At 39.4% G+C, this 22,763-nt stretch overlaps 1 protein-coding gene across 1 annotated transcript; it reads right to left on the bottom strand.

The window, feature by feature from the left end:
* Positions 1-13,814: 13,814 nt before the first annotated feature.
* LOC121678033 lies at positions 13,815-16,920 on the bottom strand. The gene is made up of 3 exons (XM_042057212.1): positions 16,674-16,920; positions 15,670-15,753; positions 13,815-15,359 (listed from the first exon to the last, which is right to left on the bottom strand). Exon 3 carries the CDS (start codon positions 15,255-15,257, stop codon positions 14,274-14,276), a length of 984 nt encoding a protein of 327 aa, XP_041913146.1. The 5' UTR covers positions 15,258-15,359; positions 15,670-15,753; positions 16,674-16,920; the 3' UTR covers positions 13,815-14,273.
* Between the last annotated feature and the right edge of the window lie 5,843 nt (positions 16,921-22,763).

The raw sequence follows: 22,763 nt of genomic DNA, 5'->3' as shown, positions 1-22,763 counted from the left end.
AAGTTTATCTTTCAGAATAGGCGCATACTTTGTTCTCGCATTTTGTTAAAAAAATATTTTAACTTATTATTATTTATAGGTATTATTAGTTTAATATTGAGTAAAATGGTGTTAGGGTTTCTTCCAATTTGGTTTGCGCATCTAGCCCTACCCCTGATATCAAACATTTTGGCTGTTCGTCTGGCATACGTTTGGTATTTTGGGGTTTGTTTTGGCATAGAAGCAGCAAAGTAAAGCTTTTGGCTGAACTGTGGCAAGATTGTGTTTTACGTTTCTTTTGATTTCTTACGTTTCTTTTGAGAGGCTCTGGGACCAATCCAATGGTAGTAGCCTATACTGAAAATCTATAGGCCTACTCAAGTTAAAGTAGGCCTACAATTACTCCCTTAAATAATAAAAAGTGTATATAAGCGTTTGGGTTTTAACCGATACCGGTGCAAAAGACAAATACCGATACCGGTGTGATAAGACAAATTTGAACATGAAATTAAACTGTTATATTCAATTTACTATCAATATCTCATTGCTCCTACACATAATACATTTAAATGTTAAAACAGCTTGCCATGGATGCACACACAATGGTAAGCTCTGCTTTCAAGTTTACACAGTGTAGGCGGTTTGCCATAAGGTATGTAAAACCGCTTGCCATAGAACTGCCAAGTCATGGACAATGGCATTTGCAAGCAAGCTAATCTAACAGGGACTCTACTTTCCAGTTAATTCAGTGTGTTCCCAAATGCTTCAAGAAATTTCATGTCTTCCCCCATAACCAGAGCCGGACAGTAACAGAGTACATTTACTTGAATACAGTACTTGAGTACAATTTTGAGGGATTTGTACTTTACTCGAGTATCATTTTTGGGGAGTACTCATGACTTTACTCAAGTACATTTAAGAGGCAAATATTGTACTCTTTACTCCACTACATTTCTATCCATAACCGTGAGTACCCGTTACACTCTAAAAAATGTTGGGTTAAAAATAACCCAAATATAACCCAGCCGCTGGTTAACTATTGGACCAACACCACATTGAGTTATCCTAACCCAATGGTCTGGGTACATTATTAAACCCAGCAGAATGGGTATGATTCTAACCAGGCTTGGAATTTCACCATTCTGGGGGCAAGGCCACTTGGCCTTCAGTTGGGCATATTTGGTGGGGGGCACAAAGGCCACATGTCAGGGCACCAAGGCCAAAGTTAACTATAGCATATAAAAATGATCAAAGTTGTATTTAGCCTATTCACTGCAGTAGACCTGCATCACTGTATGAAACATGACAAAAACATGAAAAATGACATATTACATAGAACTGTAAATCTTCTGATCATCTAATAATTACAGATATCTAGGCTACATATAACAGTTATTTTATATTTGGCCTGCTATGAAATCATGTATTAAACAATTTAAGCACAGCTCAGCTTTAAGAAACTCAAATAGCCTAGATGCATGCTTAGCATTTTGTGATCATTAAGGCTACTTTCACAAACTGTTAGTCAGCTGTCCTCTGATTTACCAATATCTAGGCGATATTTGTAACATTTATTTTGTATTTGGCCCATTATGAAATCATGTGGAACAATTTAAACACATTGTAAAACTTAAAGCCCAAATTTGGAGACATCCATGCATGTCGAAATTTTACTGCAAATTCGAAACTGGATTACTCCGGAACAGCTAACTGTACAGGGGACTGTTTTACACCTTTGTGTTCGGTAAGGTCTGCTGTTTATTCTTATATATGGTTTGTCATGTGTTAAAAGAAGGGTTTGTGAAGTATTCCACCGATATGAATGGGTAGGGAGATCATGGACGCAAAACCTTCAGTAGAATGTATGATTAAATTGAATTATATTATTTACTTTTATCGCGAACCATTCAACACAGCAATTATCGGCTAACATCGTTTAAAAGCTGAGAAAAAGCTCTTTCATGTGATACTTGTGATGTCTGTGTGATGATGAGTAGGCTACTTCGCAAGTAGTTAAACTGAGAAGAATGGGTGAATTTGGACGCACTTTCTTTCTTGCACTGTCACTTTCTCCACTGCGTAAAAGACTAAATTAATTTGCGCTGTGAATGCTAAGATTATTTTGACAGGCCACAGGCTAAATAAAAATCACTATTAGTAGGACACAAAGCAGAATATTGAAAGAAGGGGGCACCAAGGCCACCTTGGCCTGTAAACCTCTGATTTTCAAAGGGGCATCACGGCCAACGCAAGGGGCTACGACGGCCATGGCCGTCGTGGCCGCCATGAAATTCCTACCCTGATTCTACCCCAAAACGCTGGGTTATATCAACACAACGTTAGTTAAATTGGCACAATAGACTGGGTAAAGGTAACCAATATGCTGGGTTATAACTATATAAATGTTTAGTAAAATTCACACAGTATATTGGGTATATATGGATTTCTATGCAACGTCACGAAAACATGCGTGCGCAACCAAGAGGCAGAAAGCACCATAGAACAGCATAGAGCAATGCAAAAGAGCAAAAGAATAAAATTAGTTTTTGTGCTGAAAACTGCACCAATTCGAAATCACGATGGTTAGAGAATGTTAAATATGTTCAATATCCCTAATGGAATGCATGTCTTCGCCAAAAATGACAAAATACGATGTTATATTAATAATGCAAATGAACGTCAAACTTTGAAATATAGTCTGAAATGAGATATTATTATTGAGACAAAAAATCCGATTGTAGCTTACAGCAGCTGACTATTTAGGTTTAGTTTATAACGTTGTGGACGGCCACCAAGCGTCTTCTGCCTCACGGCTGCGCGCGCATCTAGTTTTGTTGGTAAACGGGAAACCCGTGTATAGATCATAGACAGTAAAAGAAATGGACGAACAGACTCCGTCGTTCTCAATGGGAGGTAGTGGAGTCTGTTTTGCCTTTGTAGTGTTTATGTGGATTACACAGAAGCTACAATATCGGCACAGGATATATGTTATATGAAGTTATGGTATTTCTAAAAAAATCCTAGAATGAATGGACTTCTATGGGAGTTAGCAGAGGGATGGTCCCTCCAGCCTACGTCGATTCTTCTACTTCCGGGAATTCGCCTGCCCCCTTGGAGGGCACTGAGTCATTTTTCAGTTGGTCCCCCCAGTACTGCGCAGACTCGCACTTAACTTCGTGACGTTAGCCCAAAGATTGTTAAGGCGGAGCAAGATATTTCATCAGGAGCCACTTCCGGGAACCCGGATCGCACGAGGGGGGGGGTCAAAATCCCCCTTTATGCAGAGCAGAGGCAGCGACTGCTCCATTGAAGTCTATGGCCATAGCTCAGAATTTCACCACATATGCTAAGGTCTTGGTTCTATAGAGTTAGGAATGTGAATTTCGGGCACATTTTCATGATCCTCAAACCCTTCTGAACATTTCAGGTACATTTTTAGCATTTTTGAGCAATCCAGTCTGGAGAAAATCAACCTTATATCAGGTGTGCGCCGGTTATTTCTGCCGCTGCTGTTGGCCGGTTGCAACTTATGCTCGTCAATACGTCATCGACACGCCTCTTTATGCAGACAGGATTCGATCCCCATTTCGCGCCCATAGACATGAACTACGACGAAGTATCTTGCTCCGCCTTAACAATCTTTGGTTAGCCATCGAACTGAATCTTGTAACTCATATGATAGATACACAGAAATTCTTCTCACACTTCCTTCGCCTTCAAAGTCATCAAAGTTAAACATTTATTTATGTATTATTATTAATATCATCCTCACCAAGTCGTGTTAATGTTGAAGCTACCACACATGATCATCTTCAAAAACAGTCATGCTAAAACAAAACAAAAAAGTTATAGCCTTGAAGCTAATCTTCTTTCCACTTTTCCGACCTACGGTCAATCCATCGAAAACCATTGAAATGATTAGTGCCGTTTTTTTTAAAATTAGGTTTACTTTTTTATTATTATAAGCCTCTGTGTAATGCTTTACCTTAACATAGGGTCACATGAAAGAGCTTTTTCTCAGCTTTTAAACGATGTTAGCCGATAATTGCTGTGTTGAACGGTTCGCGATAAAAGTAAATAATATAATTCAATTTAATCATACATTCTACTGAAGGTTTTGCGTCCATGATCTCCCTACCCATTCATATCGGTGGAATACTTCACGAACCCTTCTTTTAACACATGACAAACCATATATAAGAATAAACAGCAGACCTTACCGAACACAAAGGTGTAAAACAGTCCCCTGTACTGTACATCGATGTAGCGGTGGTTATCAACTCTCTGCTAACCCCATAGAACTCCCATTCATTTCGGATTTTTTTAAACTCCCATAACTTCATATAACATATATCATGTGCCGATATTTTAGCTTCTGTGTTATCTACATAAACAATAAAAGGCAAAACAAGACTCGACTACCTCGTACGTAACGTTAGGTTCCCGTAAGAAGAATGTTTAGCATGTCCGGTTGAAGGGAAGCTAACGCACTGAAGGGAGATAACCGTATTGTTTGGATAAGAAGCGTAGTCCAGCCAGCACGGAAACTCGTGAACAAAGCTATGTAGCCATAGACTGTATATATAGAACTGGACAGTGTGCCATCTGTTAAGAGCATAGACTGTATATAGAACTGGACAGTGTGCCGTCTGTTAAGAGCATAGACTGTATATATAGAACATACACACACACACACCCACGCACAAACACATAAGCAGATTCAACACCAGAAACAGATAACATTCAAGACAGCCTGAGATAACACACATTTATTTATGTATTATTATTAATATCATCCTCACAAGTGATATCAAGTCATGTTAATGTTGAAACTACCACACATGATCATCTTCAAAAACAGTCATGGTAAAACAAAACAAAAAAGTTATAGCCTTGAAGCTAACCTTCTTTCCATTTTTCTGACCTACGGTCAATCCATCGAAAACCTCTGAAATGATTATCGACTACCTAACGGTAAAACTACTGTTTTTCATTAGGTTTAGGCTACTTCTATGCTTTACCTTAACATACAATGCTATTGTAGGTTACATACATAGATCCCACATAAGATCCCACTGTGCACCGAGATATATTTTTTCTAAAAAAGACATCCCATCCACTCTGCTAAACTCTAGGAACGCAACCACTAGATGGCGATGAGATTACTTTCCCTCCCTATGGACCCTTTCAAGAGAGTTCCATTATCAGCATCATAGTTGGCCCCACAAGACTTCCTTTTTAACATTCCATATGTTATCTTAATGTAGAGGAAGTAGATTGGGGCCCAAATAGAACGTTCAAGCATTGTTTTTGTTTTTATTGTTGAAAGGGTCTATAGACCCCTTCGCAACGGTGGTGAAAAAATAAACATTCGGGTGGGCGTGACGTCACTGGAGGCAGAAACAATAGGGAGGGAAAGTGAAAACCAGCGCCCCAAGTGGTTGCGTTCCTATCGAAGAGCAGCTCCAATGTTAAGTCCCATAGGGAGGGAAAGTGAAAACCAGCGCCCCAAGTGGTTGCGTTCCTATCGAAGAGCAGCTCCAATGTTAAGTCCCACAGACCATATTTTGCCTTATTTAAAAAAATCGAAATTGCTCCTTTTGTTTCATAAACGAACTACAAAAAAGCCACGTGACTTTACCCTTCGACGTTACTCACGGTAGCATGGTTTGTTTATTAGCCTGGTTAGCATTGCCACTTAACCACTTACTGCCAGCTCTTCATGTGAGTAGAAGCACAACACCAGTTATCCAGACATAAAGGTTATCACCACGCGGTTTACATCACCTTCCGTTATTACAAAAATATGTAAACCAGTTAAGAAAATTGCTGTATTGATCAGTTAGAGATTAAGCGCCCAAACATGTGACTTTTTCGGTTCTGGCACCCGACAGCACAGCAAGATGAGACCATGATAACCTTTAGCCTCCCGAATATGACTGTTCGTTTAGCTTCCCAGCTGAGGTGATGGTTTGTTTTGCCTCCAGTGAACGTAATGACGTAGGCTCAGAAGGTACCTATATAGAACTGGACAGTGTGGCTGCATTCTACAGTGTTCTATGGAATTGAAGCCGCCGAGGCGACGCCATCTTGGAAAATTTGGAGCCAATTTGAAGTGCGGCTGCGCAGCAAAAGGTGAAGCATGCGCAGTGAAGAGGAGTCGCGGTCAGGCGACACTTACTGCCAGCTCTTCATGTGAGTAGAAGCACAACACCAGTTATCCAGACATAAAGGTTATCACCACGCGGTTTACATCACCTTCCGTTATTACAAAAATATGTAAACCAGTTAAGCAAATTGCTGTATTGATCAGTTAGAGATTAAGCGCCCAAACATGTGACGTCACATGCAGCTGTAGTTCCTTATCACCGTGTTACGACAAAAACTCAAAACAATTCAACTGATCCTAAAAATAAGGTATGACCACTTGAAGCAATAGAGGTGACCCCAGTGCCTAACATATGGAAGGCATTAAATTAAGATCCCAATGTGCACCGAGATATATTTTTTCTAAAAATAAATCCCATCCCCTCCGCTAAACTCTAGGAACGCAACCACTAGATGGCGATGAGATTACTTTCCCTCCCTATAGACCTATTTTTTTTTTTAAATGCTGTGAAGCCAAATCAGCGATCTTATCCACCAAAAATATTTTTCAGTGTCTATACAGTAATAATCTTCTAACTGTGAAAATGTCAGACCATATTTTGCCTTATTTAAAAAAATCAAAATTGCTCCTTTTGTTTCATAAACGAACTACAAAAAAGCCACGTGACTTTACCCTTCGACCTTACTCACGGTAGCATGGTTTGTTTATTAGCCTGGTTAGCATTGCCACTTAACACTTACTGCCAGCTCTTCATGTGAGTAGAAGCACAACACCAGTTATACAGACATAAAGGTTATCACCACGAGGTTTACATCACCTTCCGTTATTACAAAAATATGTAAGCCAGTTAAGCAAATTGCTGTATTGATCAGTTAGAGATGAAGCGCCTAAACCTGTGACGTCACATGCAACTGTAGTTTGTTATCACCATGTTACGACAAAAACTCAAAACAATTCAACTGATCCTAAAAATAAGGTATAACCACTTGAAGCAATAGAGGTGACCCCAGTGCCTAACATATGGAAAGCATTAAATTAAGATCCCAATGTGCACCGAGAGATATTTTTTCTAAAAAAAAATCCCATCCCCTCCGCTAAACTCTAGGAACGCAACCACTAGATGGCGATGACATTACTTTCCCTCCCTATAGCAGAGCCCTTTTACTTTACCTATCAACTGGCTAATGCTAGCATGATTTAGCATGCTATGAGCTAATATACTTAGCATCTACGAAAGAACAGCACATATCTTTTTTCACAAAGAATCTGTCACAACTAACAACGAAGTCTCTTACAAACAACTACACAATGTATGACTATCAATATGTATTTAGTCAGACTGTGATAAGATATAGCCTAATGATAATAACAGCAACACTTATTTAGGTTAGATTATGTGTCGAAATCAGGTGTCGTTAAAATAAGTGAGCGATGACGTGGTAGTGCAGCCTAGACGGTAAAACATAATGGACAAAGCGTCGTGTCTGCAGCCAGCCAGCTGTCAATCATAGAGGTGTAAACACACCCTTTTTAGATTTGTTAAAATAACATTTAAAAAAATAATTTCAGCGAGAAAAGAAAAATAGTGTGTACTGAAGCATCTTGAAAACTATTTTTTCGAATAAAAAGTTGTAGATGCAAAAATAGTTTTAGGTGAGAAAAGTGACACGGAAAGTTGGCTACTTGCCCATTGAAATAGATGGAGATGGGCGGAGTTACGCTTTGTACTGCAACCAGCCACCAGGGGCTCTGGACTAGCGCTCGCATCACTCTTAACCATAGACTGTATATATAGAACTTTCTTCCATTTCAGTTTGTGCCATCGTTTCACTGCCCCCAGTGACATTGACATTATTTGACAGACCATTTTTTCTTTGAGATCCTAGCAAACTGTGTGGAAACAGCAATTATAAATTGGGTTTTGCAGTCACTGTTCTCCAAGGGCAAGAGTGCCTGTGTGTTATCTCAGGCTGTCTTGAATGTTATCTGTTTCTGGTGTTGAATCTGCTTATGTGTTTGTGCGTGGGTGTGTGTGTGTGTGTGTGTGTGTCTGTGTGTGTGTGTGTGTGTGTGTGTGTGTGTGTGTGTGTGTGTGTGTGTGTGTATGTTCTATATATACAGTCTATGCTCTTAACAGACGGCACACTGTCCAGTTCTATATACAGTCTATGCTCTTAACAGACGGCACACTGTCCAGTTCTATATATACAGTCTATGGCTACATAGCTTTGTTCACGAGTTTCCATGCTGGCTGGACTACGCTTCTTATCCAAACAATACGGTTATCTCCCTTCAGTGCGTTAGCTTCCCTTCAACCGGACATGCTAAACATTCTTCTTACGGGAACCTAACATTACGTACGAGGTAGTCGAGTCTTGTTTTGCCTTTTATTGTTTATGTAGATAACACAGAAGCTAAAATATCGGCACATGATATATGTTATATGAAGTTATGGGAGTTTAAAAAAATCCGAAATGAATGGGAGTTCTATGGGGTTAACAGAGAGTTGATAACCACCGCTACATCGATGCTTCTACTTCCGGGAATTCGCCTGCCCCCTAGGTATAGATTCAACCCAAACCACTGGGTTATATAAACAGAACTGCTAGTTAAAATTACCAGTTGTCGGGTTTTCTAAACCCAGTGTTTGGGTTGCATTGAGAGAAAATGGGCAACAAATAGCCATGCAATGAAATAAAACAGTTCGACATAATTATTTATTTGAGAGTTTACTTTATTTTTGAATGGATAGTCTACTCTAAAAGCAGCATCAGCATGCGATTGAACGAACCTTCCCGGACTTTGTAATTGCGACCAGTGACTGCATTGGGTGAACGAAGCCGAAGTTGAAACTTAGGCTCCATGGCACATAGACTGTGGGCTCGCCCTTCTATGAATTGAAAAAGACTACAAGCTGCCCCACCGAGTTTGCGATAAAGTAAGCAAGAAAGGGGTTTTATAAGTCAGGATATGGCAAGTCAATGGCATTTATTCGTCCAAAGTTACAGACCAGTTTCCATAGTGCACATCTTATCAATAGTTTGAATGTCGTGTGTGTTTCTGGTCATTGACAAAATAGCATTCAGTATGATTCATGCCCAATTAATTTCCCCTGTTAAAGTGTTCGCCTTTGTTTCACTAGTTTGGTTTCATTTTGTATGAGATTTTGTGATGTAGGCTAGCCTATGATAAATGGCTTATGGCCAATATGTAACTCAGCTAGGCCTAATGTTAGTTTCCTCAGCCATGTCAGCTAGCCTCAGACTCATTATCTGCTATGGCTGCTAGTGCTAGTGCAGAGTAGCTTACCATGCCAGTGATTTAGCCGATTGTTGAAATCCAACATGGCGGCGCCCGTGTAACAACAACACCACTTTCAACGTACAATTTTATCCCTTTTAATAAATTCAGCCATTTTAATCATTCTACCAATGAGAAGAAATAAAATACATCTGTTATATCACCTTTACTTCAAATTCCAGTTCAGTTAATCTCTAACACAGCTGCATAGTTCTTTGAGAGTTCGGGGGAAATCGTTATTCTTTCAACCATCCATGCAGTCCAGCAGCTGTCAACATGCAGTGGAAATCAGGCGATTTTGGAAGGTATGTATCTGCTTTTAACTTTTTTATTATTATTATTCAGACGGATTTTACAAGTCCACCCAGATACCCTTCGTGATATGAATGGATATTCTGCCTGCCAATTTCGTTCAGCCTAGCAGCCTAGCAGAACAGGTTATGAATTGTGTCATTCAAGCCAGCTAACGATAGCTAACATTATCTTACAATTACTGCTCATGTAAATGTTAAATCTACACAAAGACAGACTCTTAAAAACATAGTTCTGTGTTCACTGGGTATGAACTGCTGAACAGAAACAAAACAAACTTTTACAACGAACTAAAGTTAGCATATACCAACAGCTGGCTAGGTTAACGTTAGCAGACGGTTGGTATGCTAATTAAATGCTTCGTGGTAGTGCTGCATACATACAGTCGAAGTAGTCTCTTCACACGTACGGTAATCATCATGCCAAACAACATATTAATTCATTCAGGCTAGCTTCATATTATAGCCATGTAACTTACTGGGTGGTTTTTGGTGGTAACATGAATGTTACAGACAACTTGAATTTAACTAACTGAATGTGTTAACATGAGCTAGCTAAAGGTAGAACTATCACTGCCACTAACTTCATTACTGAAGGTATGTTTTGTCAGTCTGCTGCAACTCCACGAGGTGGTCATAGTTTCCGAGTGTGTTGCGCTAATATTTTGTCTCCGGATTTTTAATGTTTGTCAACATCATTCACTGATAATGGTTCGTGAAAGTCTTTGTAAAGTTCTGTCAATAGCAGTGATTAATTCACTCTTTTTCTTTCTTTGATTGACATGGCTGACCCCCAAATGGACCGTGGAATCTAGCTGTCTTCATGGAAGTAACTTATCACATGCTGCTGCTGCTTTTAAAGTAGGCTATCCGTTCAAAAATAAAGTAAACTGGCAAATAAATAATTCTGTAGAACTGTTTTATTTCATTGCATGGCTATCTGTTGCCCATTTTCTCTCAATGCAACCCAAATACTGGGTTTGGAAAACCCGACAACTGGTAATTTTAACTAGCAGTTCTGTTGATATAACCCAGTGGTTTGGGTTGAATATATACCCAATATACTGTGTGAATTTTACTCAACATTTATATAGTTATAACCCAGCACATTGGTTACTTTTACCCAGTCTATTGTGCCAATTTAACTAATGTTGTGTTGATATAATCCAGCGTTTTGGGTTAGAATCATACCCAATCTGCTGGGTTTAATAATGTACCCAGACCATTGGGTTAGGATAACTCAATGCGGTGTTGGTCCAATAGTTAACCAGCGGCTGGGTTATATTTGGGTTATTTTTAACCCAACATTTTTTAGAGTGTACATGCCTGAGACTGAGACGCCTGTTTATTTTGTTTTAAGTGCGTGCAGGGTGTGAGAGGGGAATCGATGTTCTTTGATTCCAGCTTGGTAGTTGTAGTCTGTGAAATTAAAAAGCACGTGTGTGTTAAGTATCCAAACAATGACACCTTCATTTCATTATGGCTGCTTTAGCAACACACCTTAAGCTACTGTGTAGTGGGTCCCATTTAGAAGTGGCTACTTCATTTGCGCTTTCCTTGACTCATGGAACTGCGTGAATGTTATTACAACTTTGCGCCACGATATGGCAGTTTAAGTACGCTTGATACTGTAAGGCGTAAGCCATTGGTTGACAATTTATGTTGTAAATAGGCCTACCTGTAGCTTAGGGAAGCTAACAGCTTTCTATTAGGATCTAGTTTGTTAGTTACCGTTTTGTCATAACTCCATGATGCATTTTTGCATTTAGAATAGCCAGAGCGTGTATATCTCAATCGGAAAATTAAACAATATCGGGTGCCTATGGACTAGGCTGGGTGAACCCAGCCTGATCTGCCCGCTATTTATTTTTTGATTTCTTAAAAGATTGAGCTTGGTCTGATGAAAGCCAGACTAGCCATGGACCTCAGTTACACAATGCAAGGGAACATGAATCAGCCTATATTTGCACGAACAATAACGGACAAAAGCTCTTCAACTTTGGCCCGTTAAAATGTGTATGAACAGTCTAGCGACGCATTTCATCAAGGCCCATTTGGACATGTCAGTTATTTGCACCACTGGTTAGATGTAAAACAGCATTTCGTTTCAGACTACTGTTACTTAATTTGTGCATTATTAATAACGTTTCAGACTACTGTTACTTAATTTGTGCATTGACAATAAAGTATTACATGAACTAAAGATGACTAAAATCTTATGTAGAAGAAGAAACATCCATCCATCCAAAAATGACCTTTGTTTTTGATAGCTGTTGGAAACGGCATGGAACTGACAGAGATGTTTTTGTTTATAAATAAATAAATAAATAAATAAATAACATTATGCTGATACCTTTTGCTTTTCCCAAATGCAATGTAGCCTACAGGTGTAAGTGACCTTTCATCAATCCAGTTGCAATGGATGAACTGTGATGAACTGCCCTACTTGTGATTGTTTAGAGATTTTAAAGGTTTTATAACAATGCTACATCTTCTTTGGCTATTCTACAATCTATTCACCTTTTCAGCACCAGTAGGCTACTTTCTGTGCAGCCGCACACACACACACAGGCATGCCAAACAAGCATTGGGCATTGGATTGGATTGTGCAGGCGCCACTGATTGGGACAGCCTATCAGCAATCACCTTCAGCTTTCCGCCAAAGTCAACTCCATGGTCAGATTTAGATAAGAGACAAAACCATAGATGAAACAATGGATGAAGACGCAGCAGGTCCATCCCGGGAATGTGCCAACCTGTGGCCCCACCTCGCCAGACTATTTCAATTTTCTGAACAAGTTAATGATAGTTTTCGCTTCAAGTGTTTCAATTACAAAATAGTATTTTGTATTTTAAATACAAGTATTAGAAATACTGCCCATCCCTGGCAACATGCTAAGATGAAGATGAAATGACTTGATTTTACTTTCAATTCCTTTTACATTCTCCAAGGTATTAACATTAGCATTTTTCATAACTCCATGTAGGACGTTTCTGTACATAAATGTAAGCACTGTGGCAGTAGTAATGCAATATTTAGAAAATGTACTCTTGTACTCTCGATACTCAAGTACTTTTAAAAACAAGTACTTCAGTACTTTTACTTAAGTAGACATCTGACTGTTGTCCTTTTACTTGTACTTGAGTAAAATTTAGCAAAGGGTATCTGTACTTTTACTCAAGTAATGAAGCTGTGTACTCTGTCCGCCTCTGCCCATAACACGCAATAGTTTTGAACATATTTGGCTACATTATGTCGGTGTTAAAGTGTTTAGATTCCCAGCGCTAGTAGTAGGCATTTTAACAGCAATGGTTATGCGCCAACACCAGTCAGCTGAGTTTAATTAGCGATAACGTACGGAGACGGTTCCTTAGCCTCTTTGACAGCTCAGTGACATCAGGTATGTAACCTATTTATGTTTTTGCCAGATAACTTTTAACATGATCTTCATATTCATTGTGATGCTGCTATATGGGCCTCATGCACATGAAAGATTAATATCATGCCATTGTGTTGTTTAGAACACACAGTGAAATAAAGTTTTCACCTTACAACTTTGCTGATAACATTTCAAACTAGAAAATGTAATTTCGAGGAAATTACCAGTGCATGAAAATATAAACATACTGTATATTAACATAAAATGCCAAACAAACTTTTATTTGGAAACAGTTGGCAGGAGTCATAGTTGATAACAACTGACAGTTGAAATGGCTGAACAGTTAAATAGTTGAGTAGTTTAAATAGTTAAATTATTTAATAGTGAATTATTGTAGTGAGGACATTTATTTTGAAACAGTTGTGGGCAGAGGAAATAGTAGTCTTAAGAGAGCCAGATTGTATGCTTAAAGCCTGAGACTGAGTATATAGTTTAAAAGTTGAATGTAGATAATGAATGTATGCCTTTAGGCAAACTGAGTCAGGATTAGGCTACTACTATCAGATTCAAGTAGCAATGTATTGTGCAAAAATAAATAAATGCAAGTTCCTGGTATGGACCCCAAAAGAACAGATTATCCTAGATGTACCATACAACCAAGAGTGGACTGAAGAACACATCTCCCACCTGAAGAAGGTTTACTTCGAGTATCTCTTACCTGCAATAGCTACCAGAATTTCGCATGGTGTAATGACAGTGCGTGGACTCAAGTGATGTAGCTCTTGATTTTAGTAATAATCAACTGAATCAAAAGTCAACACATGTTGGTACGATCTTTTTCATAGTACATATTGTATGTGATTAAAACTGCCTCTTGTTAAGTTGTTAAATGAGGCCACAACTAAATGAAATAAACATGAAATTAATGATTTTCAGAGCAATGAAAGATTAAGATTAAAATAGAACTGTAGGAGACTGTCTAGACTTGAGTCTATGTGTGTATCTCTGTGTGTGTGTGTGGCAGGCAGCTCTTCACATCACATATGTAACTATACAGTACACAATAATACTAAAACAAGTGGTTTCCCTCAATGTCCTCTGCCATGTCCCATGAGTATTCATCACCTTCTTCTTGCTCATCAATGTGCTCATCTTCATCCAGATCAGATGCTTCTCCCTCAATTTCCTCTCGAATTAACTGAGGTTGCAATTACAAAGCCCCGCACAAATAGTTACAATGTCATCAACATGTTGTATTCTACCTGGGATAATATTACTCAAAATTGTAAAACCTTTCAATCGTCTAATAGTACGCTCTATGTGAATTATGACATTTGCCAAGCGACGTGTCCGTGTAACTTCATGCTCCGGAAGTTCTTTACAACCACGTGTAAACGCTGGTATGGCCAACGTCACTCCTGGAGGCAAAACATCTGTGATGGTGAATCCACGGTCTGCCAAAACTTGATCACCAGGAATCAGATGACTAATAAGACCACTGTTCCGTGTGATAAAAGTATCACTAGCCCTCCCACCAAACAATTTGGACACAAACATCACAAAGTCATTGGGAGCTATGCAATATAGGGCTTTGTATGTGTTATGGTGGTTGTAATTACTGTATGTTTGGGCTCGTTTCCTTAAGTTCTTTGGCCTTTGTACAAATATCTCTGTACAGTCTATAATAAATGTTGCTTTGGGATAATGTACACTGAAGCTCTGAGGCCTTATTCTCTCCAGAGTATCTTTAGGCAACCAAGCTATTATTTTTTCTTTCATAAACCTTGCGAGTATAGGTCTCCAGACCGCAAAGATCTCACAAGCTGTAGTCCTACTTATTCCAAACCGCTTTCCTAGATCTGTGAACATCAAGCCAAGGCGGAGCCTCATCAGAACAAGCAACAATTGGTGATGCACTGCCAACTTAATGGTCCTTGGGAGCGTTAAAAAAATCTGTGAGGGCAAACAAAAGCTGCCAAAAACTGGCGATATGTATGCCTGTGAAAAACCTACTGTCTTTGTCATCCAAGTCATAGGCTGAGATTGATGGTGCAGGATCCGTTTGTGTTGAACTGTCTTTTGTTGACTTGCATGAACAATAGTTGTGCTCTGAAATCTCTGGCCACTGGACGCCAACGTCACACTTCTGCAGAGGAATGTTCTCCAGATTATCCACATCAACCTCTACATCAGCAGGTTCAGCAGCAAATCTGTTGACTTGACTGTAAGGGGCTCAACACATCTTCTTTTTGGGGGGGCTCGACCAGGTGGCAGAAGTCCCTGTGGAAGGACAGGAAAACAACGAAAATTTGCTCACATTATTATGTAACACACAGTATTATTGGAAATGGTTAGACACAGAGAGGTAATAAGAAAATGCTTTTAATTAGGATCTATTCTGCAAAACATTATCACAGAATAAATGAAAAACAAGGATAAAATGTCAGAAATCAATAGTTCTTAACAGCATAGCTGGATAACACCATGGTATTCACACCAATTAGCACCCTGCAAGATACAGCTACAATACCCCCATCTCACAAATGTTCCTTGCCCTCAGATAAGAATAATGGTAAAGAAATCAACTTACAGTATGAGGTTCATATCCCATCTGCAATACTGGGTATGGGTGCTCTTTAGTTGGTCTGCCATCAGGGAAGTGTATTCCACAGACCTTGAATAGTAAATAACATAGACAGATAGATAGATACTTTATGGATCCCCAAGGGAGAATTCCAGGTCTTAAGGCCCATTCACACCAACAACGATAACGATAATGATAACTATATCCATAACGATAAAAGCATTCACACTGAACAACGATAAACAAAGTCTCTCCTTGTGTTAATGAATGTGACGGCTAAAATTCGATGGGTTCTGATTGGCTATTAGCATTTTATCGTTGTGAAAATCGCTCTGAAAGTGATCCCCAACGATATCGTTCTTCATGTCGTTGTCGTTATAGTTTATGTGTGAACGTCGTCATCCATATTAACGAGGACGATATTTATTTATAGCTATCGTTATCGTTCTTGGTGTGAATGGGCCTTTATCGTTCTTGGTGTGAATGGGCCTTAAGTAGCTTAGAAACACACACATAAGCTTAGCTGCTACATGCACCTTAAACATAAACATAACAAATAAAAATAATAAGCAGACATGCCTACCCAGGTAGCAAACAGACGTGTTGTACACGTTTTTTTTCGGTGCTCTGTTTGGTGTCAGACACGTTTAGAATTGGTTCAGAATAACGTTCATTTTTGGTAAAAGTGTAGGTTCCCGATTACGCTTTTTACACGTTCCAGAATAGTTCATATTAAGTGTCCAGTACGTTTTGTGCACGTTGGACAGTGAAGTATAATGAATACAGCAGTACACAAAAACAGGGTACTATCTAACAGTACTGTCCATATTTTACACAAATAACAGTGTTTCTTGTCACTGACAAGACTGCCTAGCTTTTCAACAACATCTGAGCCAAGTTCAAGTTAGCAGCTAGCTAGCTAGCAAACTGAGGTTGACCAGCTAGGTTACCCACATTGATATTGTCACAATTTGAAAGGGAAATGGGATTCAATACAGGCCAAAACTTACCCTGCTGTTGTTATTAGGAACCCATCCCTGTCTGTTGATATTTTTCACCCACTTCTGGCGAATGTCCTCATCTTGTGCTCGCCCAGGAAATCTGTGCAAACCGTATGGTACCAGACAGGGGCAGTCGACCTGGGGTATTTGGTGTATTTCACATTGTTTCTTCTTCCAACTAGTAATTTTATTGGTGCTATTCGAACAATTGAAAACGGAACATGTTTTCCCACTCGACATTATAAAATAATTAGTGAGATAGTCGTATATCGCGGGTTGTTATCCCAGTGGACGCAATTAAGGCACTGGCGCAACGCTACCCAGCAACAGCTCAGTAATGGTGCCTGCTTACTTCCGGTAGGATGCCATTTCACCCCCATGTTGAGGGGGCACAAGACTTAGTTTTCTCAGCTCAACAACTTGAATGTCACTATACCATACCATTGCTTACGACGCTGTTGGCACATGATGATTCACAGACGACATATGTTCACATTCATGGCACAAATCAAACGGGACCAGAAAATAATTATTTTCTCACATTCACTTGCATTGACGATTTTTCAATCTAGAGGTCCACTGGGGGTTTAGCGGATGGGCGGGACTTATAGACCCTTTCATCAATAAAAACAAAAACAATGCTTGAACGTTCTATTTGGGCCCCAATCTACTTCCTCTACATTAAGATAACATATGGAATGTTAAAAAGGAAGTCTTGTGGGGCCAACTGTGATGCTGATAATGGAACTCTCTTGAAAGGGTCCATAGCAAGGGGGCAGGCGAATTCCCGCAAGTAGAAGCATCGATGTAGCGGTGGTTATCAACTCTCTGCTAACCCCATAGAACGCCCATTCATTTAGGATTTTTTTGAACTCCCATAACTTCATATAACATATATTATGTGCCGATATTTTAGCTTCTGTGTTATCTACATAAACAATAAAAGGCGAAACAAGACTCGACTACCTCGTACGTAACGTTAGGTTCCCGTAAGAAGAATGTTTAGCATGTCCGGTTGAAGGGAAGCTAACGCATTGAAGGGAGATAACTGTATTGTTTAGATAAGAAGCGTAGTCTAGCCAGCACGGAAACTCGTGAACAAAGTTATGTAGCCTACAATAGCATTGTATGTTAAGGTAAAACATAGAGGCAAGTAAACCTAATGAAAAACAGTAGTTTTACCGTTAGGTAGTCTAACGATAATCATTTCAGAGGTTTTCGATGGATTGACCGTAGGTCAGAAAAGTGGAAAGAAGATTAGCTTCAAGGCTATAACTTTTTTGTTTTGTTTTACCATGACTGACTGTTTTTGAAAATGATCATGTGTGGTAGTTTCAACATTAACACGACTTGATATCACTTGTGAGGATGATATTAATAATAATACATAAATAAATGTTTAACTTTGAAGGCGAAGGAAGTGTGAGAAGAATTTCTGTGTATCTATCATATGCGTTACAAGATTCAGTTCGATGGCTAAAGTCACGAAGTTAAGTGCGAGTCTGCGCAGTACTGGGGGGACCAACTGAAAAATGACTCTGTGCCCTCCCATTGAGAACGACGGAGTCTGTTCGTCCATTTCTTTTACTGTCTATGGTATAAATTCACAAAGTCTCCAGTCATTCAATGCCTGCTAGAGTTGACTGTAGCTTGGAATGCAATCAGTTGCCATAATAGCTATCCTAAAATCCAGCGAAAAAACAAAGCATTAACTCATGAGCACCTGTCTGCCTATATGTATATCCTCTGATTGTAATGCTTACAGATATCTAGGCGATATTTGTAACATTTGTTTTGTATTTGGCCTGTTATAAAATCATGTAGACCTATTGAACAATTTAAACACATTAGGAACCGCAAAGTTGGAGACATGCATAAAGACATTGCTGCAAATTTAAAACCGGATTACTCTGGAATGGCTAACTGTACAGGGGCATGCTTTACACCTTTGTGTTCGGTAAGGTCTTCTGTTTATTCTGATATATGGTTTGGCATGTGTTGAGGTAAAGTTCGCGAAGTATTCCACCAAGATGAATGGGTAGGGAGACGGGCGCAAAAAATATGATTAAATTAATGTTACTTTTCTCGCGAACCGTTTACCACAACAACTAACCACTAACATTGTTTAAAAGCTGAGAAAAAGCTCTTTCGTGTGATATGTGATGTCTGTGATAATAGGCTACTTCGCAAGTAGTTCAGCAAATTTGGGTGGGACAGAATACCTATACAGAGCAGCAGCTCTGGCCATACTTACAACCGGACCCGCGTCACACAGAGCAGGTTGTTTGCGCCATGCCCCTTTTGAGGGGAAAACATTCCCTCAGAACAAGCCAGAGTGAACCGGTAGACATGTACCAACCACACAGCTAAGAACCCCTCCCTGAGTTTCTTTTGCCTACCATGTCCTCAAAAAAAATCCTGACAGAAGAAAATTATGGCTACAAGCCATAAGAAGAGAAGACCGTATGACACTTCTGGTCACTGAGTGGGGTTGTTGCACCACTTCGTAGGCTACTTGGGATACTGAAGAGACGTGTTTTTATATTAATTGAATTAAGCTTTTGTAGGTATCTTTCACGGTCAACGACCGGCAAAGTGGTTATGTATTGAGTGGTCATATTGATTTGTGGTATTTTTTGTTATTATTTATTCCTGCAATTTCTGTACGAATTACGTTTATTGACCCTAATTTGCGTTGGAGTTAATGAGAGGGGTTGTTTGTTTTCCCCCCGAAAGGGGCGGGAACGTTTGTCACGAGTCAAGTTCCCGGATGTGCCGGTCTAACGTATATCGGCTCTGGCTCACATATGTACTGCTTTAAATGCATTATCGCTTCACATACCCAACACGCGAACAAGAAAGAAAAGATAAAAGAAACCAATGTGCTTATATGTTGCGATTTCCGATAGGCCCAGGCCTAGAGAAAAAGACAGCTATGGTAACCTAACAATTAGGATTTGCTTTGCCTACACTGCTGTTTGGTTGTCCCAAACTTTGAGACGATCCATACTCGCATTAACGGAATCTTATCAACCCAAACTGCGATGTTCCAAACAGAGTGACAGGATGCAATGCCTAATAATAATCTCACTTAGTTAGTGGTTATTTAAACTACATCATAAGAATTTATTTCGTCAGTCATCATGCTCATTTTAATGAGAAAGAATGAAAGTTCTGCTGTGTTTATTGCAAACAACATTCCGCGATATCTCCCGCGAGTCACGTCAGGCAGACTGTGCCTGTCTGTCCGGGATGAGCTGCCCTCTGTTGTAGCTCCTCCCGGCTAGGCTCTGAAGATCACGTTTACGTAGTAAGCCAGACCAAGTCAGACCAGACTCAGTCGAAGTCGAACACGCCTATTGAGAGACCTCAGACGAGTCCAGGAAGTGACGTCAATTCCGGAAATAAGTACATAATTTACTTTACTCTTTATGGAGAATACAGCTGGACAAACCGTGTTTTCTTTTACAGTTCATGGAAAAAATAGTCACATTAGGTAGAAGCTTTTTGTTATTGTTCGTAATTCACATTTGTTTATTAAATAATCGATCGCGACTGACTGTCCACGAGATCTGCCAGTCAGCTGGAAGGAGCTCGTGATTCATGCATAGGGACTCACGGCAGATACTGCGCGAAATTTTGGTTTATGGCTATCGTTTAGGTGTCCTTCCTATTCATTAACATGAACATGATGACTGACTAATAAATGACTATGATGTTTAATAAACCATTGTAGGCATACAAGTTATCATTATATCACATCAATTAAGTGTTTTCTGTAGGCCAGGCTACTGTGTGACATGCTTTACACACTAGGCTACAGCATAAAACTCAACAATACGCTATCAACACGTTTGCAGTATCACTGTTGCAGAAATCACATACAAGAAGGCATCCTCTTGATTGTTTGTACATTTTTGCACTTTTTATCACTTGAAAATCTGCATATCTTTCTTTCACCAGTATCTTACACTATATTTTAAGCAAATACAGTTGTTTGTTTAGGATTAGTGAGTGTATGTTTTAACCTTTGTTGTGGCATCCGTGTTTGTCACACATTCGATGGCAAAGCACTTGAACACTTGCTGTCGGAAAAACAAAGTAGCCATGGGGGCGGTCCTTGTCATTCCGAGGTGCTCTGAATAGAGCATCACAGTCCCGCCCCTCCTCCGAGAGAGCTTAGTTTCCGGAAGTAAATTTCCCATTCATTTCTCCCATTGACGTTTTGGAAAAATCCGTATCTAAAGAGTTTTAGAGCATGTCTTAGGCTAATCAGCTACGGCGTAACTCATAAGCATACAACATATCATTGAGTGAAAAAACGAAGAGAAAGTCCAAAAAAAGTCAAAGGTACAAGACTGTGTACATATTTTTATTTCCGAGCGAAGGAACTACTCATCCCATAAACCACCGCGCCTCACTGAAAAATATAAGCAGCACGAACCAGCGCGAAATCATTTCCAACCATGTTTCCAACCGGCGACAGCACGCGAACCCTTTCCTCCAAACAATGATTTTTATATAGTTAATAGCAGTTATTTCAGGAGTAATCATGTAAATAATAGTGTTTTGGTATTGAATGTCATATTTACCATCGTGTGTGTGAAACCAGTTAACGTTAACGTTAGCAACATTGTGCAGTGCTTCATATCTGACTGCCATCCTGATGCATGGACCGGTGCATGGTCTGCTCTTCGACCACCATATTCAGTTTATTAACTTGCTGTGAATTATTACACAAAATGTTCATTAAATGTACGAAGAAGTATTTCTAGGTTAATGATTGATGATATGGCTCATACAGTATGAAGGCTACAGTAGCCTAGCTAATGTTAACTAGCATTACCAACCTCCCTGCAAAACTCACCACACAACTTCGTAGGTTTGATAGGTCTTGTCCCTCATGCTGGCCCTTACAAAACCCACAAGCTGACCCTCGACACACAACAGTCAATAATGTGACCCGATTTTAAAGTGGTTTTCACCCCTTTGGACACTCTTGATTTCGTCCTTGAAACAGTGAAATATTCACGGGGGCATGGACGGTTTGCTAACCATTTTACTGCAGTGTCTAGCCGGTGGTAGCATCCAGCCTGTGCTATCAGCTAGCTAGCTAGTTCATAGGTTTAAGTACTTAATGGGGATATACAGGGCTTTTTATGCCTCGACTAAGTTGATGTTTCATATAAACAACAATTCATATTCATAGAAACAACAAGGTCACTAAAACATAATATATTTCATACCTGTGTTGCAGCATGTAGGCTAATGTTAGCAGCATTATAATGACATTCTAATGTCTGAAAGGCTAATGATTAGCTAGCCTATCGGCTACCTGAAAAGCTAAGTGTTCAAACTAGCATTTCCAGTGTTCTATTTGATGGTGTATTGGCCCTGACTAGGTCCGTGTGATATATAAACCACAATCCTTGTTGATACAAGTACTGTTATATTTTATGTTGTACTATTAAACTGTTAATAGTTGCACGTCCACAGAATTAAATCTCGGACACCGGTTTCCACTGCTTGTCGTTTTACTCCCTATTCCAAAAGCAAGTGTAACATTAAACAGGTTCCCCAATTACACTTTATAACATAAAGTTCCTCTTAAAGAGATAGCTCTCTATTCAGTACATGACATCCCCCCTTTACTTGGACATAAATTCTTACGAAATAAACATGTCTTCTTTCAGGGCAATGTTCTCTGTCATGAATACAAACACAACTAAAATGTCTTCTCAAAACTTACTGTTTGTTTCTCATTTTAAAGTTACCCACAGCATTTAAACTGGTTACTCATAAATCATCTGTAAGATTCAAACACTGGTTATCAGAACTCATATGTAACTCATCTGCTTTAGTACAGCAAACATTTACATTGACAAAGAACAGTCAATTCTTTCTTTTTTCCAATCAAAACATGTGACTTAAGTCATGACAAAGTCTTTTAGTCTCTCAGGTGGTTTTCTGTGGCGCTGAGGCCTAAGAGGTGCAGGAGGGCTGCTCTGTTCAGCTGGCACAACAAGATTACTGGAAGTGTCCATAGCTGGTTGTTGCTCTGGGTTTGACCCAGTCTCCCCGTTTCCCACTTCTTCTGTT

This window comes from Alosa sapidissima, chromosome 12, assembly GCF_018492685.1.
Source record: "Alosa sapidissima isolate fAloSap1 chromosome 12, fAloSap1.pri, whole genome shotgun sequence".
Lineage (NCBI taxonomy): Eukaryota > Metazoa > Chordata > Actinopteri > Clupeiformes > Clupeidae > Alosa > Alosa sapidissima.
Note: the sequence above shows the minus strand (reverse complement) of the source record. Positions and strands in the feature narration are given on the sequence as shown.

Bases quoted from the DNA above. Each gene is read 5' to 3' on its own strand.
- LOC121678033 (XM_042057212.1), bottom strand. From the start codon at position 15,257: ATGTGGATAATCTGGAGAACATTCCTCTGCAGAAGTGTGACGTTGGCG.